We start from the raw sequence: 12,251 nt of genomic DNA, 5'->3' as shown, positions 1-12,251 counted from the left end.
GATCTGGGATCGAGCCCCACATCAGGCTCTTCCGCTATGAGCCTGCTTCTTCCTCTCCCACTCCCCCTGCTTGTGTTCCCTCTCTCGCTGGTTGTCTCTATCTCTGTCGAATAAATAAATAAAATCTTTAAAAAAAAAAAAAATAAACTCAGAATTTGGGGTCATACTTCATATATGTAGTCCAGCCTTTTCAGCTGATACTATTGATATATTTTCACATCAGTAAATGCTTTTTAAAAATTTTAGTGACTATATAAAATTTCATCACAAATATACTATAGTTTAATAAGCAGTATTAATTCGTTATTCAAATTTTTTGGTTTTAAAATATGCTGATAAATATTTTTATATAAAAGTCTGAATGAAGCTCTGTTTCTTTAGGCTAAGTTCCTAGAAGTAGAATTAATAGGTCAAAATGTATGTGTTCTTAAGCCTTTTGAAAATATTTATAATACTAAAGTTTTGTTGCTTATAGATTAGTTAAGAACCACAGAGAAATCTTGACATTTTTCTGTCATACCTTGCGATGCTGCTAGACCACTGATATGTTATCTTTTATCTTCAAAACAGTATCCAAGCAAGTGGCCAAAGAGGTTAAACCCTCTTGGAATAAACTCCAGAGCCCCACTTACTTGCTATTTTATAGTTACTGAGGTGATAGTTTTCTCTAACTAGACTGTGAACTCCATGAGGGCAATAACCATGTCTGTTTTTCAGTGCCAGTGTATCTCTAGCTCCTGTCACAGTATTATAGACATTCAGTGAATATTTGTTGAAAGGGATTAAAAAATATATAGTGTTATAATTTTTGTGCTGAAATGCTATGGGACTGTATGATTAAGATTGTTTACTTGGCTTTTGAATTTAGATGCACTTAGATTTTTTTCTTCATTCTACCACTTAGTTCCTGGTTGGTCCTGGGCCAGTGCCTGGTACAGCAAATGATAGTGCTAGGTACTGTTTTTCTAGCTGTCTTTCTACCTCCCATCCATGTCTGGTTATGAATGCCTTGAAAACAAGGGTACTGTCTGGATCTAGTTAGCACCAGAACCTACCACAGCACCTGTTCTCTTATAAATAATTGTCAAATTGAAGTTTTAAATTTATGATTATGAGAGATAAACTGTAGTTAATGCCATTCTTCAACTGTACTGAACTTGTGTTCCTCTGAAAGTTTCTTGTTCTCTCTGGTACCTGGAGTTTACATATGGCACTTCCTCTGCCTGGGGTAGTCACATCCTCTTTTTACCTTATAATTTGTTTGTCCTTTAGGACTCAACTTAGGCTTTCCTTCTCCTGGAAAGTATTCTGTAACGTCTCTAAGATTGGGTGTCTTCTCTTTAGAATTAGGTTTCTTAATCTTGGCACATATTTGGGCTGGATAATTCTTTTGTGGGGGACTGTCCTGTTTATTGTAGAATGTTTAGCAGCATTCCTGGCATCTACCCACCAGTGCCAGTAGCATCCCTTCCAGTCGTGACAGCCCAGGATGTCTCCAGTCATTGCCAAATGTCCCATATGGGGCAAAGTCACTTTCAGTTGAGAACCACTCTAAAATTACACTTGTTACTAAATAGTATTATAGTTGCCAGATTTTCTTAGCTGTTTTTTTTCCGGTAGAATATAAGTTCCTTTGAGGGCAAGGACTGTACCTTTTTTTATTTTTATTTTTATTTTTTTTTAAGATTTTATTTATTTATTTATTCAACAGAGATAGAGACAGCTAGCGAGAGAGGGAACACAAGCAGGGGGAGTGGGAGAGGAAGAAGCAGGCTCCTAGCGGAGGAGCCCGATGTGGGGCTCGATCCCATAACGCCAGGATCACGCCCTGAGCCGAAGGCAGACGCCCAACCGCTGTGCCACCCAGGCGCCCCTATTTTTATTTTTTTATTTTAAATCTTCCGTGTTTAGCTATTGTCTGATATAGAAATATTTGGTAAATATTTCTTGTGGATTGGTCGTAATTCATTGTAATGCATCCCAGATGTTTCATGACATACAAGCCCCATTGTAACCTGAGACTTAGGTTAATGATTAAATGTATAAAAGCTTCTGGAGGCAATTTTACAGAAGAAAAATACATCTGATGTTTAGTCGTGGTTTATGCACAAGCAGACAAATATCCCTAGTGTTTTTTCTTACATTAGATATCTTTTTTGGTTTGTCTGTTTATTGGTTAGTTTGTTAGACCTAGCTTTTGTTTGGATGTGATATGTTTTGAAGTTCAACTCCAGAATTCAGTGAAACATAGAATATGTGCTGTCTCAATATGGAATGCACAGTGGTATAATAGAAGAGTGGTTTTGTTGACTGTAACTTTCCTATTCATTGAAAGTCTTGATAAATAGCCTTCTGTTAAATTTTATAGAGCAGTTTTTTTTCTTAGATTTTGCATCCCTTTGTATATTTCTTTGTATGTCAGTAAATGTTAATATATTTGTGACCTTGGGCACTGGTTTTTTCCCAAAGGCTGAGACTTAGCAGGAGGAGGTGAGGAACTAATGGGAGAAGTTTTTGAATTTGGTTCTAAATTTGTTAATCTTGTCCTCGACACTGCCCTGATGAGATTTTTGGGAGAAGTAGGAGTCCTTCCTGCTGCTGCTTGGTCTTTTTATCAACCCACTCCTACACCAATATATAGATACTCATTTTATCCATTACCAGGTTGTTTTAGCTCTTCCTTCAAGATAGGTCTCAAATCCAGTCATGCAGCCCTAGTCTAAGGTATTTCCATCTCTTGTCAGGACTATAGTGAAAGCCTTTTCCTTGGTCCTGTTGCTTCTGTTACTGCCTTCCCCCATTCATTCTCCACACAAGCCAAAATGATCTTTAAGAAGTGTGAATCAGATCTTGTTGTTTTGCCTGTATTAGGAAGCCATTCTGGTTTATAGTGTCAGCTAATCCATCCTCTAACTGGAATAATTTCAACTTGAAAGTAGTAACTGTGCTTATCTTTTTCTAGGAGGAACAGCACAGCATGCTGGGCTCTGGATTTAAAGCTGAGCGTTTACGAGTCAATTTGCGATTAGTCATAAACCGGCTTAAACTATTGGAGAAAAAAAAAAGTGAGTAATGCATGATTGCCTTGTATTTTCTTTTCCAAAATATATCACTGGGTTCTACCACCCTAATATTGGCTCTGTCAAGCTAGTACTATGAAGTCTTAGGGATCCCATATCCTTTAAGCTTTAGATACATTACTGCTGCTCTTTGTGACCAGTTAGATTGAATCATTCAGTTGCAGGGAATTTTGAAGCATTCTTTTGCAGGGAATAGGTAATGTGACTCCTGAGGTGGAAATTTCTGGCTACAACAATCTTCTCACCTAGATAAAGGAGCATATTCTGGAGACAAGATGAGTTGGGACTAGATTTGGTAAGAGAGAAGTAAGCTAGGATGTACTAGAAACACCCACTTTGCTCTTCGGGTGGAAGTCTCCTGCAGACCAGGGCCCAATGTGCTGCTACTATGTGACTGGATGGGATTTGTGCCTTAGCTGAACTGGCCCAGAAAGCAAGGAAAGAGATTGCTGATTATCTGGCTGCTGGGAAAGATGAACGAGCTCGGATCCGGGTGGAGCACATTATCCGAGAAGACTACCTTGTGGAGGCCATGGAGATTCTGGAGCTGTATTGTGATCTGCTGCTGGCTCGGTTTGGCCTTATCCAGTCTATGAAGTAAGATATTTTGTCTTTTTTTTTTTTATCTTAATTTAGCTATGATTTATAGAAGAAAACTGTACATATGTATACAATTTGAGTTTGGTCTTCTGCATACACCTGTATACTATCACCACAATCAAGGTAATAAATTTTCCTGTGGTTCCCCCCCCCCTTTTTTTGGTAAGAACACATGGTATCAGATCTCTACCCTCTTAACATTAAAAAAAAATATTTATTTATTTTAGAGAGAGCGTGCATGCACCAGCAGTGGCGTTGGGGGGCAGAGCGGAGGGAGAGAACCCCAGGCAGACTCTGCGCTGAGTGCTGAGCGCTGAGCCTGACGGGGGTCTTGATATCACGACTGTGAGATCATGACCTGAGCCGAAACCAAGTGTCAGACACTCAACCAACAGAGCTACCCAGGCGCCCCTCTACTTTCTTAGCATTTTTTAAGTGCGTAGTACAGTATTGTTAACTATATGCACAGTGTTGTTCAGTAGGTCTCTACAACTTACTCATCTTGTGTAATTGTAATGAAGTGAAATAAGATATTTTGAAGACCTAGATCAAGTCACCTTTTTGAGAAAGGGAATTTGAGAAAGGAGTAATACTGGTCTCCTACTGCATGTGGTGGGTAGCATTAGGGGGACTACTTTACATACCCAAGGACCTTTTTCCTAATACTTTTGCTGGAAGGCCTGATCTCCACGTAGACAACTGAAAAGAAAAGGATTCTGAAATCAAAAGGTCTAAGTTTGAGTCTTGGCTCTACCATTTCCTTTTTTGACCTTGGGCTTGTCAGAATTTCTCCAGAAGTAAAATAGGATGATGAAAATGGTTAGAAATCCTAGAATTCTTTGTGAGAATCCAGTGAGATTCGTGAAAGAACTTCAAAGGCTATAAAGTATATATGATACAAATTCTAGGGTTTTGTTGGTTTGATTTAAATAATTTTTTTTTTTTTTTAAGATTTTATTTAGGGGTGCCTGGTGGCTCAGTCAGTTAAATGTCTGCCTTTGGCTCGGGTCATGATCCCATGGTTCTGGGATTGAGTCTCATATGGGGCTTCCTGCTTAGTGGGGAGTCTGCTTCTCCCTCTGCCTCTCCCCCCAGGCTTGTGCTCTCTCTGGCTTACTCTGTCAAATAAATAAATAAAATCTTAGGGGCACCTGGGTGGCTCAGTCGTTAAGCGTCTGCCTTTGGCTCAGGGCATGATCCCGGCGTTCTAGGATCGAGCTCCACATCAGGCTTCTCCGCTGGGAACCTGCTTCTTCCTCTCCCACTCCCCCTGCTTGTGTTCCCTCTCTCGCTGGCTGTCTCTCTGTCAAATAAATAAATAAAATCTTTAAAAAAAAAAAATCTTAAAAAAAAAACCTTTTATTTATTTGAGAGCATGAGGGGTGGGGGAGCAAAGGGAGAGGAAGAAGCAGACTCCCTGCTGAGCAGGGAGCCCTATACGGGGCTTGATCCAGGAACTCCGGGATCATGACGTGAGCCACCCAGGTGCCCCTGTTTTAAAGAATATTAAATTTTATTAATTTTTTCCCTTAACTAGGGAACTAGATTCTGGTCTGGCTGAATCCGTGTCTACACTGATATGGGCTGCTCCTCGGCTCCAGTCAGAAGTGGCTGAGTTGAAAATAGTGAGTACAACGAGTTTCAGTGATGTCTGTAATTTGTCATATTGTTAGGTTGGTTAACATAATTCACTTCTGCTATTTGACCAGATATTTTGTACCCTTCTCATGCAGCCTTTGAAACAGGCTTTATAAATTTGTCTCTACCTCCTTTTCAGGCCTTACATAGTGCAACAGAACAGTGTTTTCAGACTTGAATAATTTTTTTAAAGAGCAAAGTTTTGTGTGTCTCCAGTTTTGTCTTATTTTTATTGTAATGTTACTTAATTATATTCAAATAGGAAAAGTTCTTAAACAACTGTAAACCAGGAAAGTTAAAATAATATTTTAAGGTGACATTTTTTGCCTCATTCATTAATTCCACAAATATTCATCAGCTGTATGTTACACATAAGGTGGGCACTGAGGGAACAGTGTGAGCAAAATATGATACCAACCCTACTCTTGTAGCTTTAAAATCTAGCAGAAGAGATAGATGTTACAAACTTCTCCATCACAACATGGATATGGCACTGATTGCTAGGATACAAATTCCATTGAGTTGTTCTCTCCTATTTTCTACATCTTTGCATTTTTTGTTTTATTCTCTAGATTGTTTCAGTCTCTCTCTCCTGACCCATTTTTTGAGATTTCCTTGTCTTCTGTATGGTTTTATTTTTAAGAGCTCTTTTTAATTCTCTGAACATTTATTTCATAGTCTGTTGCTTTTGTTTCATAGCTATAATGTCTTTTTTTTAATTATTATTACTTTTTAATTTTTAAAAAAGATTTATTTATTTATTTAACAGAGAGAGAGACAGCCAGTGAGAGAGAGAACACGAGCAGGGGGAGTGGGAGAGGAAGAAACAGGCTCCTAGCAGAGAAGCCTGATGTGGGGCTCTATCCCAGAATGCTGGGATCACGCCCTGAGCCGAAGGCAGACGCTTAACGACTGCACCACCCAGGCGCCCCGTAGCTGTAATGTCTTTTAACTTTTCACGAAACTTTGGTGACCCTTAGTTGTTGGTTTGTATTTAAAAGTGAGGCATTAAAGAAGCATCTTGGAACCTCTGTGTGCCTGGGTGGGGCTTATTGCCAGGTGCCTTCACTATTGAATGATCTAAGCCCTTTCTTAAAGGATCTCCAGAGTATCAGGAACTAGTTTTCTTCCTCGGTATGGTCATTTTCTTCAGAGAGGAATCCTATTTTTTACTCCGAGGGTATAAGCTGGCTGTCAGAATTTCTGAGAACCAGAGGAGAAGGAAGCCAAAGGTCTCATTCTTACCTTATGGAAGGCTTATACTTAATTTTTCTGTTGTCATGAACTGTCTCTGCTCTCTGCTTTGCTTGGAGTTCAGAATCCCTTTAGTTAAACCTCCCCAGAGAGTAAGCCTCCTGTATTCTGATCTGGTAGGGCTGGTAGTCAAAGAGTTTTGTGAGTAGAGGAATGGGGGAGAGAGTAGAGGTAACTCTTGCTTGCTTCTTTCACTTTTCTTTGTAAAGTAAGCTCTGCGCCTAGTGTGGGCCTTGAACTCAAGACCCTGAGATCAAGAGTCCCATGCTCTACCAGCTGAGCCAGTGAGGTGCCCCAGAAGCAGCTTCTGCTTATAGACTTTTAACCTCAGTCTTTTTTTTTTTTTTTAACTTTTTATGAAGTAATCTCTGTAGCCAGTGTGGGGCTTGAACTCATGATCCTAGATCAAGAGTTGCATGCTCCTCCAGCAGAGCCAGCCAGGCGTCCCAACCTTAGTTTCATTTAACCTCTCCTGTAGTTTTCCTTTATATTAAAATTCAAGATGAAACAGATTTACATGATTTTAAAAAGATGAACTCATAAAAGAACTAGAAGACGACTAGGCAGATTTTTTAAAAAAATGATCTCATAGTGGAAAAGACCACAAAACCCAAAAGCCATAAACAAAGAGTGATAAATTAATACAAGAATAGTAAAAACTTCATAATATAAGGCAACCAAAAACTGTTAGTCAAAAGACAATCTTACATTGTAAGTACCAGGTCTACATACTGAACAATGAGTGCCTCCTCACTGAACTCTCAGGTGTTGGGGCCACTCTGGTTCAATGCCAGGCATCTCCTGCCTGGACTATTACAATAACTTTTTGAATCTTCTTCCTACACCTACTTTGGTTTCCTTTACTCTGTTCAGCATGCCATCAAACAGCCTAGGGTTGTGTTCAGAACACAGATCTGATCCTGTCACTACCCCTTGCTTTAAAGCCCTTTAGTAGCTGCTGTTCTTGTGATGGAAACAATTCCTAATATGGCCTACATGGCTCTTCATTGTGCGGCCCCCTGTGCCTGCCTTTCTTCATTTCCTATCACACTCCTCCCTGGGGCTCAACACTATTTCAGCTTGAAGATTCACCCTGTTATTCTACCAGAGGCCTTTGTACATGCTGTTTTCTTTTCCTAGAATGTGCTTCTTCTTTCCCTCTTAACTCCTAGTCATCCTTTACATCTCAGTGAAGCATCCCTTTTTTCAGGAAGCCTTGCCTTTTTTTTTTTTTTTTAAAGATTTTATTTGAGAGAGAGAGTGGACAAGTGAGGGGAGGGGCAGAGGGAAAGGGAAAGGGAGAGAAGATCTTGAACAGACTCCATGCTGAGCGAGTAGCCCAGTGCGCGGCTTGATCCCACAACCCTGAGATCATGACCTGAGCTGAAACTAAGAGTTGGACGCTTAACCGACTGAGCCACCCAGGTGCCCCCTTACATGACTTTTCTGATCAGGTCTAATGTCACTGTTATGTTATTGACAGGGTGGTTTACTTTCCCTTGGTGACACTTAATATGGGTGCATTCCTATCTTTGTGTGATTGAGTAATGACTGTTTTCCTTAGAGATTACAAGATTATAAGAGTAGGAACAATGTTTTTGTTTATTGTATTTATAGCATATATCATAATGTCTAATATAGTTACAGCTCAGTGGATGGATGGATAAATAAGTATGAATTAACATGTATCCCTTAAAAGTTTCAGAGGCCCTGGTTTTTTTGAACTCCTATAATAGAAGCATGGTTACTGTTGATAGGAAGCTTGAAGCAGTCTGTAAGAATGGTTTCATTTACTGTTCTTTTTCCTCTATAGGTTGCTGATCAGCTCTGTGCCAAGTATAGCAAGGAATACGGCAAGTTATGTAGGACCAACCAGATTGGAACTGTGAACGACAGGGTAATGAACATACTTGTTAAAAATGATGCAGCAGACAGGGTGTGGGCATGTTATTTTGCGTTGATTGTAGTGGGTCCTACTGTTTGGGCTCAGTTAATCTAGTTAATCTAGGGTTGCATGTTTCATAGTAAGGGTGAGAAGGCTCTCTGGCTGGCAGTGTAGTCAACTCCTTACCCCTTCCCTAAACCACTGATTGTGAGGTCCCTAGTCCTTTGTGCCCCTTGTGATTTGTGGACGTAGAAGTGAGGTGATAAAGAATGGATGAATTCAGATGTGGAAGGCGGCATTATCAGTCTTACCAACACCTGGGTCACGTGTAACCAGAGAACATGAGAGGGGCATGGGTTTATAATAATGCTTTGTGACTGAAAAAAAATCATTTGGTCAGAACCTTTTTTTCCCTCTATTTACCTGTAAAATAAGAGGAATAAAGTTTAAAAGTGAGTCAGGTTAAGCTTAGGCTAATTGGCATAGATTTTAACCCTGGGTCTTTTACTTACAGCTAATGCACAAACTGAGTGTGGAAGCCCCACCCAAAATCCTGGTGGAGAGATACCTGATTGAAATTGCCAAGAACTACAATGTGCCCTATGAGCCTGACTCTGTGGTCATGGTAAGTATAGAGTCTTTCAGAGTACAGAGGGGGAAATGAGTCTCTGGATATCACTTTCTTAAAAAATAACCATATTCTTTGCACTAAAGTTTGTGTGTGGGAGTTTAAGCCTTTGTCGAATTAGTGCCTTTTTGGGTAATGAGAAATATGCCTGCATTTCTCAAAGAGTATTTAAGGATCAGATGAGATGAATGACTGGAAAGCACTTAGAAAAGGTACAAACTGTGATACAAATACAGAGTGGCACTATTGTTGCTTTTCAGTGAGGTTCAAGGAATTGAAGCAAGAAATGCCCCCAAGACCCCAAATGGATTCTGAAACATTTATTAGGTGCCTGCCGCGTGTTAGTGCACAAAATGCTGAGAATACAAAGATAAAAACAAGGTCACTGTCCTGAAGAGGTTTACAGTGTAAGGGGGGCAGATATACAAATAGTGATCATTCAATTCAGTTCAGTGGGTGTAGTGGGTTCTTTGGTGTGCTGCTCACACAACTCTCCATCCCAGATCTACACACTTAAGGGTAAAAGCATTTATTTCCCCAGCTCTTGAGAATATTGATGACTGGTGGTTCATACACTCCAGCGGTGGCCCTCAGAAGAAAGCTGCTTCATCCAGTCTTTCCTGCAGGACAGCCTCTATTTAGTAACTGGGTTTTAAAGACTCTGTCCCAGTCAGGGTACCTGCTGCAGGCCCATCCCAGCTGCAGAGCTCCTTAAGGAATTGACTGAGCAGTTGTGACTGGAGGGCAGCCCAGCCCTGCTTCCTTCAATTCCCCACAGGTCTTTATCCCAAGGGACTATCCCAGTAAACTTCCTCCACACTGGTCTCCGTCTCAGAATCTGCTTCGGGGGTACATGGCCTGCAATGTGGGTTAATGATACAGGTTTCTCTCTTCTTCTCAGGCAGAAGCTCCTCCTGGGGTAGAGGCAGATCTTATTGATGTTGGATTCACAGATGATGTGAAGAAAGGGGGCCCTGGAAGAGGAGGAGGGGGTGGCTTTGCAGCACCTGTTGGTGGACCTGATGGAACAGTGCCAGTGCCTATGCCCATGCCTATGCCTATGCCCTCTCCAAGTACTCCTTTCTCCTACCCACTTCCAAAGGGACCAGTAAGTATCCATAGAAGTGTGGGTGTAAACTCTAGAATGTGTAACAGAAGATGACACATTGGATGTATGAATACACACAGGAGTTGTAGGTTGACAAGAAGATTGAGCAGTAAGGACATTTGGTATTAGTGATCATATTGTGAAAAAAATACTGGGATTTGGAGAAAATTTTCTGGTTTGTCTTTCATTGATGTGGGAAAATAGAGATAGTGCTAGAGAAACTTTTTTCTTCTAGGTTTACTGAATATCTTTGGGATGTGTTGCAGGGATACTAGTTGTTTCCAAAAATGAATACTACTTATTACCAGATTGAAAAACCTTTGTAGACAAGAGGGTGAAGGTCATTACTAGTAATAGGAAAGTCTGATGAGAATCTTCCCTTGTCATCAAAGCAGTTGATTAGTAATTTGAAGACTAGCCTTTGCCTATAGATCTTTAAAAATCTGGAATCTTTCTGGGCATTTTTTTTCTCTTTGGAGCTTTTGAATATATATACGTATTGAATATATATCTTGAATTTTCACACTGAATACATATAGGTATTTCTCCCTTACCATACACAAACCTCAAATGGCAAAACAGGCCATGTCTCTGATGTTGCCTTTCTCCTCTTGCAGTCGGATTTCAATGGATTGCCAGTGGGGACTTATCAGGCTTTTCCCAATATTCATCCACCTCAGATACCAGCAACTCCCCCGTCGTATGAATCTGTAAGTGCTTGAGCCTCTTTTGTAAGCAGCAGGAGAGTGAATCCCATGAAGAGAGAGCAAAATAATGGCCACAGGGAAGGCAAAGTTTTAATCAATTCCTAGTTACCAGCACTGCTCTTGCTTTGGATTTTTGTGTTGCTTTACCTGGAAGTGGGGTGGTGGTGGCAGTGGCAGCATCATTGGTGGCAATGCTTTGTTTGCAATTAAGCCAGGAATCAGGAAGGAGTTGCAGATCTCTTAGAAAGTTCTAGTAGGGCACTTACCTAGTCTTTTGGGTTTTTAACTAGTCAGAGAATTGTATTGAGCTAGTGTAGTTTTGATGCTAGAATATCATAATTAAAATACCAGTTTTATAAATTCAGTACTATGTAAAGGAATAGTGTCCAGGTTTTTGTCTTAAACAGAAGTGTCCAGTTAGTAAATTTCAGCCTATAGCATTAATTTTGCATTTTAGTCTTATAAATGAAACTTGTTATAAATATGGTAACCGTGCCTGGAATTGTTGGTGATTGCACAGCTTTGATTCAGAATTAGAGGGCTCCTTTTCTCTCAGCCTTGTTTCCTCAGCTAGTATGTGCCTTTTGAGACGTGTTTCCATCTGATACAATTATAGAGAAAACAAATTGGTAGGGTGTTTGCTGCGAGATCCCCCTGGTTCCTGCACTTGCTTAGTGTTCTTTCCTTTGGTTTTCCCTCGGGCCTGGATTTTCTTAAGTTTCAGTCTTGCATGCATTGAAGCATTGCCCACAACTGTTTCTAGGAATGAGGTAGATCTTTAGTACTCGAGGACTTGGCTCTTGGAGATGAATTCAGTGGGTTAGTGCTTTCTCTCTGCCCAGAAGGTGAAGGTATCAAAGAGAGGTGTTATGGTGTGGTAAGAATTTTCTTTTTCTCTGCTTGGTGGTTAAGAGTTTAATGTGATATCTGTCTGATTGGAAGATCAGGAAGGAGTACAGGGGGTGGAGGGGCAGTTTCTTTGGAGCAGGTTCTGTTGCTTCTGCTGAGCAGCTTAGCTTCTGGAAAACATAGGGGCTTATACCAGTATCAGTACTTTCTGCAGTAATGCCATTGCTTTCTCCCCTAGTAACAGTCTTTGTGTTTTAGGTTGATGACATTAACGCTGATAAGAATGTGTCTTCTGCACAGATTGTTGGTGAGTGTGAGTCAGAAACCCTCAGTGCTGAACCCTTTGCTGTTCTCATTACTGCTCCTGTCTCAGAGATGGTGTCCTTGTTTGTGGCATTTTACACACATGCCCCGTCCTCTCCCAGAGTGTAATAGGATGAAAATAGAACTTAGCATTTCTCTTGTCCAAAAAGAAAATATCTCTTGGCTGCGGAGAACCTCC

At 40.5% G+C, this 12,251-nt stretch overlaps 1 protein-coding gene across 5 annotated transcripts in view; it reads left to right on the top strand.

The window, feature by feature from the left end:
* Positions 1-12,251, top strand: part of IST1 (IST1 factor associated with ESCRT-III) — a 35,809-nt gene that overhangs the window by 15,314 nt on the left and 8,244 nt on the right. For 2 of the 5 annotated variants that reach the window (XM_008702393.2, XM_008702392.2), the window contains exons 2-7: positions 2,963-3,065; positions 3,497-3,677; positions 5,218-5,305; positions 8,386-8,469; positions 8,972-9,082; positions 9,987-10,193. In XM_008702393.2, the coding sequence (XP_008700615.1) occupies positions 2,978-3,065; positions 3,497-3,677; positions 5,218-5,305; positions 8,386-8,469; positions 8,972-9,082; positions 9,987-10,193 (759 nt within the window). In that variant the 5' untranslated portion in view covers positions 2,963-2,977. Of the gene's footprint in view, positions 1-2,962; positions 3,066-3,384; positions 3,387-3,496; positions 3,678-5,217; positions 5,306-8,385; positions 8,470-8,971; positions 9,083-9,986; positions 10,194-10,810; positions 10,904-12,007; positions 12,057-12,251 lie in introns of those variants that run through there. The other 3 variants (XM_040633532.1, XM_008702390.2, XM_008702391.2) reach the window with 3 other exon arrangements.

Source organism: Ursus maritimus, unplaced genomic scaffold (genome assembly GCF_017311325.1).
Source record: "Ursus maritimus isolate PB19 unplaced genomic scaffold, ASM1731132v1 scaffold_19, whole genome shotgun sequence".
NCBI classification, from domain to species: Eukaryota; Metazoa; Chordata; class Mammalia; order Carnivora; family Ursidae; genus Ursus; species Ursus maritimus.
The sequence above is the reverse complement of the archived record's forward strand: the minus strand, read 5'-3'. Positions and strand labels throughout refer to the sequence as shown.